Below are 6,302 nucleotides of genomic sequence, written 5' to 3'. Positions count from 1 at the left end.
TGCCAGCACCATAGGCGGAGGATTAACCAAGTGAGCCATGGCGCTGGGCCCCTTAACATTTCTTTTAAATAGCCGGGTGCCCTGTAATTAGGTGCAAATACGTTTATAATAGTTATATCTTCCTGTTGAATTGATCCCTTAATCATTACTAGTGCCCATTTTTGAGTCTTTTAACAGTTTTGTTTTAAAGTCTATTTGTCTGATATTAGGATGGCTATACCAGTTCTTTTGGTTTCTGTTAGCATGGAATATCTTTTTCCATTCTTTCATACTCAGTGTGTGTTGGTGAGATGTATTTCTTGTAGGCAGAAAATATATGGGCTTTGCTTTTTAATCCATTCAGCCAGTCTGTGTCTTTTAATTGGAGAGTTGAGGCCATTTACATTCAGATTGACTATTTTTTTATTTTTTATTTTTTAATTTTAATTTTTTGACAGAGTGGACAGTGAGAGAGAGACAGAGAGAAAGGTCTTCCTTTGCCGTTGGTTCACCCTCCAATGGCTGCTACAGCTGGTGCATTGCGGCCGGCGCACTGCGCTGATCCGATGGCAGGAGCCAGGTACTTCTCCTGGTCTCCCATGGGGTGCAGGGCCCAAGGACTTGAGCCATCCTCCACTGCACTCCCGGGCCACAGCAGAGAGCTGGCCTGGAAGAGGGGCAACCGGGACAGAATCCGGCGCCCCGACTGGGACTAGAACCCGGTGTGCCAGCGCCGCAAGGCAGAGGATTAGCCTGGTGAGCTGCAGTGCTGGCCTCAGATTGACTATTAAGTAACAGCTTTGCTGTGCTATTCCCCATAAGTATACCTATATTTTTAGTTTGGATTTCTTTTTTACTTTTATTGGGAGATTTTCTAACTTCACCTTCTTTTGTAGTGATGACCAGGTTTCTGTGTTTCTGTGTGCAGCACATCTTTAAGCATCTTTTGCAAGGTCCGAAAGATGGTGATGAATTCTTTCAATTTCTGTTTGTTATGGAAATTTTTTTTCACCTTTATTCATAAATGAGAAGTTTGCAGGGTACAGTATTCTGGGTTAACATTTTTTTTTTCTCTTAAGACTTGGAATATATCTCACCATTCTCTCCTAGCCTGTAGAGTTTCTGATAAGAAGTCCACAGTGAGTCTAATTGGATATCCTCTGAAAGTAAACTGGCATTTCTCTAAAGCACATTTTAGAGTCTTTTGTTTATGTTTTACTGTGGTGAGTTTGACTACAGTGTGTTGTGGTTAAAATCTTTTCTTATCATGTCTGTGAGGAGTTCTATGTGCTTCCTGTATTTGGATGTCCCTTTCTTTCTCCAAATTAGGGAAGATTTCTGTTATTATTTCACTGAAAACTAATCCTTTGTTTGCATGCCTTCAGGAACTCCTAAGACCTATATGTTGGGTTGTTTGATAGTATCCTACAGATCTCCAACAATGTTGTTTCGATTTCTAATTTCTTCTTCTTGTTTTTGGTCGCGCTGTAAAATTTCCTGAGATTTGTCCTCTAAGTCAGATATTCTTTCCTCTGCTTCACTGATTCTGTTGTTAAGGCTTTCTACTGCATTTTTTATTTGTTCTGTTGAATTCTTCATTTCCAAGATTTCATTATGATTTCTCTTTAAGATCTCAATTTTGTGGGAGAAATTTTCTTTCATGTCATGTACGGATTTCCTTAGTTCATGGATTTGATTCTGAATAATTCTAACTAATCCTCTGATCAATTTTTTGAATTCCATTTCTGGCATTTTTTTAGAAAACTTTTATTTCATTAATACAAATTTCGAAAGTACAACTTGTGGACTACAGCGGTTCCCCCCCATAACCATCCTCCCACCCACAAACTATCCCATCTCCCGCTCCAAAAAAAATCTCCCATCCCATTCTTCATTAAGATTCATTTTAAATTATCTTTATATACAGAAGATCAAATCAGTCTATACTAATTAAAGCTTTCAACAGTTTGTACCCACACAGACACACAAAGTGTAATGTACTGTTTGAAGGCTAGTTTTACCATTAATTCACATAGTACAACACATTAAGGACAGAGATCCTACATGAGGAGTAAGTGCACAGTGACTCCCGTTGTTGATTTGACAATTGACACTCTTATTTATGATGTCAGTAATCACCCAAGGCTCTTGTCATGAGCTGCCAAGGCTATGGAAGCCTCTTGAGTTCACAAACTCTGACCTTATTTAGACAAGGCCATATTTAAAGTGGAAGTTCTCTCCTCCCTTCAGAGAAAGGTGCCTCCTTCTTTGATGGCCCATTCTTTCCACTGGGATCTCACTCACAGAGAACTTTCATTTAGGTCATTTTTTTCTGGCATTTTTTTAAATCTCTTCATCTTCACATTCTAGTATTGAAGTGTTGTGTTCTTTTGGGGGTGTCATATTGTATTCCTTATTCTTGTTTCTTAAATTTCTGCATTTATTATTCAGCATTTGTGGAGATACTCATTGTTTTTTGTTGTTGTTTTTTTTTTTTTTTTTTTTTTTTTTTTTTTTTTGGTCTGGGGGCTTTTATGTTTGGACTATGCCGCTGTGTAATAGTAGAGTGTCCACTTTTTCAGTGAATACCCAGAGGCACATTGTGGGTGTGGCCAGGGAGCTCTGTTCAATGCTCCAGGATGAAGGGAGTGTCCAAGGTGATACTCAGGTTGGCATGGTAAATCTCTCTCTCTCTCTCTTTTTTTTTTTATCAGAGGGGAGGTTTGTTCTGTTCTGTTTGCATAATCTCAGCTCACCTCCTCTCCTCAAAGGAGAAAAGTGCCTGGGTGCTCGCCTCAGTGGGTATAATATTTGTCCACGCTGCCACAAGAACTACACAAAGGATCTGTGCAAAGTTCTCAGTGTAAGCATTCCCGAGCACCTGGCTCCCTGTCAATTTTTCTCACAGACTCAAGAGTCTCTGCTTGGCTGCTTGCTGGGTGTGTGGACATAAGCTGACACAACTGTTATGTGTGTCCAAAATGGCATCTGCCCTCTGTCAGCTTGTTATCGGAGGCTGGTGCAGGGTGGTTGAGGAGAGAGAAACGTACCCTCCCCCTTTTGTGTGTTCCTCTGGTTTGGCAATACCCTTGTCCCCCACAGGGCTCAAGCCGGATTCCCTCCAGGCTGTTCTTGTGGCTTTATCTCTAATGGCTTGGGTTGCTGCAGACTGGTCTCACCTCACTCCAGAGCTGGTGCTGAGGTTCTCAGCTGCTGGGGTCCAGAGTTGTGTGTGTCCACACCCTCCACGTAGGTCCACAGCATCCCTCAAATTGTGTGGAATTTCCTCTGCCATTTTTTCCCTAAGTCTTCCCTGGGACTACACTCTCTCCACTTTTTAAAAACTATCTTCTCCTAGACTGGAGCAGTAAGCTCTCTTCCTATTCTGTCATCTTAATCCAACCCCTAAAATTTTGTTCTTATAAAAGGATAATTTATTGACTCATAAAAACTAAAAAGAATCATTGTGAATATAACTATAGACATAGCTGGATCAAGGAGTTAAAATGGTAGCATCAGACACCCTTTCCCTCTTTCTCTGAATTCTATTTTTACCTCTCAGGCTTTCTCCACATACTGACGAAATTGGTTCCAGGCTCATATTCTATCAATTTAGTAGCCTAGCCAAAAGAGTGCTTCTTTTTTCATACTGGAATAGTCTTGAGTTTGATAGCCTGATATGCTATGCTGAATCAGACACTGTAGCTATAGGATTTGCTTTTTTTTTTTTAGTTGACTAGCCTTTTGTTTTGGAAATACTACCATTTATAGAAGGTGGGATTAGCCTTAGCCAGCACCACATGGACTGAGAAGACACCTTTTTCTTTGTCAAAAGGAGGTGCTTTCTTTTATCAGAAGAGGGAATGATAGGCAACAACCAATAGATGTTCAATTCAAAGTGACTAAAAATGAGACCAAGACAACAGAAGAAAGTAGGTGAAGGAGGGAGGATGAAAGAAGGTGGAGGAAAGAGCAAAGAGGGAGAGAAAAAAGCCACAAAGAGAAAGGAGAGATTCACCTCGATAAAAGCCATATGCCCTATATAGGGCTAGTTGGCAGAGCTACATACTGCCTCAAACTATAAAGTGAAGACATTGCTCAGAAGGTTTATATGAACATTCTATGTAGAAAATAACGAGAATTCCATATTTGGCTTAGACATACACACTTAGCACTGGGTTCTGTAACTTTATTTGTGACTCAAAAAAATGTGGAGGTTATCACATGCCTTCAGGCCTTTCATATTTTCCATAGATGCAAGTGTCTGCTAAGGATTTTCTTCACAGCTTCTTTTACATCTTTGTTCCTTAGGCTGTAAATGATGGGATTCAACATTGGGGTTACCACCCCATAAGACAGTCCAATTATTTCATCAGATGCTTTTGTGTACTTTGTCTTAGGCTTCATGTACATAAAAAGAGCTGAACCATAGAATAACGTGACCACGGTCAGGTGGGCTGAACAGGTAGAAAAAGCCTTCTTTCTTCCTTCAGAAGAATTAATTTTCAGGATAGAAGAGAGGATAAACATGTACGAGATGGAAATTAACAGTAGAGGAATCATCAGTAAAACAATACTTGCAACTGTCATGATAAGCACATTCATGGAGATATCTGAGCATATGAGTTTAAGAAGAGCCAGGATCTCACAACTAAGATTATCAATGATGTTATTACCACAGAAAGGTAGAATCATTGTCAGTACTGTTTGCACCAACGAGTTCAGACAGCCTATGATCCAGGACCATGCAGTCATTTGCATGTATAACACCTTCTTCATGATGATGGGGTACCTCAATGGGTTGCAGATGGCCACATACCGATCATAGGCCATCACAGCCAGGAGGACACATTCAGTGGAACCCAAGCCAAGGGAAATAACCATCTGCAGAGCACAGCCAAGGAAGGAGATAGATTTTCTCTCAGACATAAGTATGACAAGCATTTGAGGAATAGATGATGATGTATAGCAGATGTCCAAGAATGAGAGGTTTCCAAGGAAGAAGTACATGGGGGTGTGGAGGCGAGAATCCAGTATGCTAATTATGAGCAGGAAGCTATTTCCCAGGAGGATTATCAGGTACATAAGGAGGCAGAGCACAGATAGGAAAAACTGGAGCTCTGGGTATTGAGAAAGTCCTACCAGAAAGAATTCAGTCACTGCAGAGTAATTTTCAGCTTTCATGTGTCTATGTCATCTGCAGGATTTTGAAAAGGACATGAATCAAGGAAATTAAAATATTTGGTATAGATGTCTCAAATAACTTTCACTTCTATTACTTGGTTTTATTGTTGAAAGAGCCCCTGGAATTAACAAAGGCAGAGATATTTATTTTATTAATAATGATATGAGAGATCAATACTGCTTAGCATCACCTAGCAGCAGAGACTGGAAATTGAAAACTGGAAAATGCCAGGCCTCTAATCACAAAAAACCTAGGAACAAACTACTTTCTATTTTCTTTCTTTTTTTTTAAAGATTTATTTATTATTTGTAAGGCAGAGTTACAGCGGCGGGGTGGGGGTGGGGTCTTCCATCCGCTGGTTCACTCTTCAGATGGCAGCAATGGCTGGAGCTGTGCCTATCCGAAGTTAGGAGCCAAGAGCTTTTTCTCGGTCTCCCACACCGGTTGAGGGGTCCAAGGACTTGGGCCATCTTCCACTGCTTTCCCAGGGCATAGCAGAGAGCTGGATTGGAAGTGGAACAGCAAGGACTCCACACCCCTATACTGTTAGTCACCAAGAACTACCTTTCCCCCTAACTTTTACATTTTCCAGTTGTTTTAATTTTGCTATTCTTTCTCTACCACTTACCTCTTAGCCGCATATTTTGTTTTTCCAGGGAAGTTCATATCATTTTATAACCATTTATATGTATTTTTCCTTACTATCACATTTGCCTCTATCAGTCACATACCTGAAATCCTTCAGCCTTTGTCTTTACTCTGCAAATCAATATACATTTCAGTCTTAAGTTACTCAATTTTTTTGCCTTTTTTTTACACATTTTTCCATCCCAGCTTATTTTCTGTTAAGTTGTGCTTATGTGTATCTTTATCCCTACAACATTAAAAACTCAACTGTACTATAGTTGTTTCATATTTATTCATTTGAAGCATTGAATCATGATTATAGACTTATTTTATAAAGGATTGTATCTCATACTTTGTTATTGCATCACTGGAGTAGCTTTCATCTCGTTGGTTGTGGTTTAAAATTGAAAATGTTTCCTTTCAATCATATTCTTAATACCATAACTATATCTTTGATTCTTTGTATCCAAAGAGCCTGCATAGATGAATGAAAGGCTTACTTCTTGACTGG

General features: G+C 39.8%; 1 protein-coding gene across 1 annotated transcript; it reads right to left on the bottom strand.

The window, feature by feature from the left end:
* Positions 1–4,218: 4,218 nt before the first annotated feature.
* Positions 4,219–5,163, bottom strand: OR13D1 (olfactory receptor family 13 subfamily D member 1). The gene has a single exon (XM_008257694.2). The coding sequence runs from the start codon at positions 5,161–5,163 to the stop codon at positions 4,219–4,221; it is 945 nt and encodes a 314-aa protein (XP_008255916.2).
* Between the last annotated feature and the right edge of the window lie 1,139 nt (positions 5,164–6,302).

This window comes from Oryctolagus cuniculus, chromosome 1 (genome assembly GCF_051225735.1).
Source record: "Oryctolagus cuniculus isolate XC-2025 breed Fujian yellow rabbit chromosome 1, ASM5122573v1, whole genome shotgun sequence".
NCBI lineage: Eukaryota > Metazoa > Chordata > Mammalia > Lagomorpha > Leporidae > Oryctolagus > Oryctolagus cuniculus.
The sequence above is the reverse complement of the archived record's forward strand: the minus strand, read 5'-3'. Positions and strand labels throughout refer to the sequence as shown.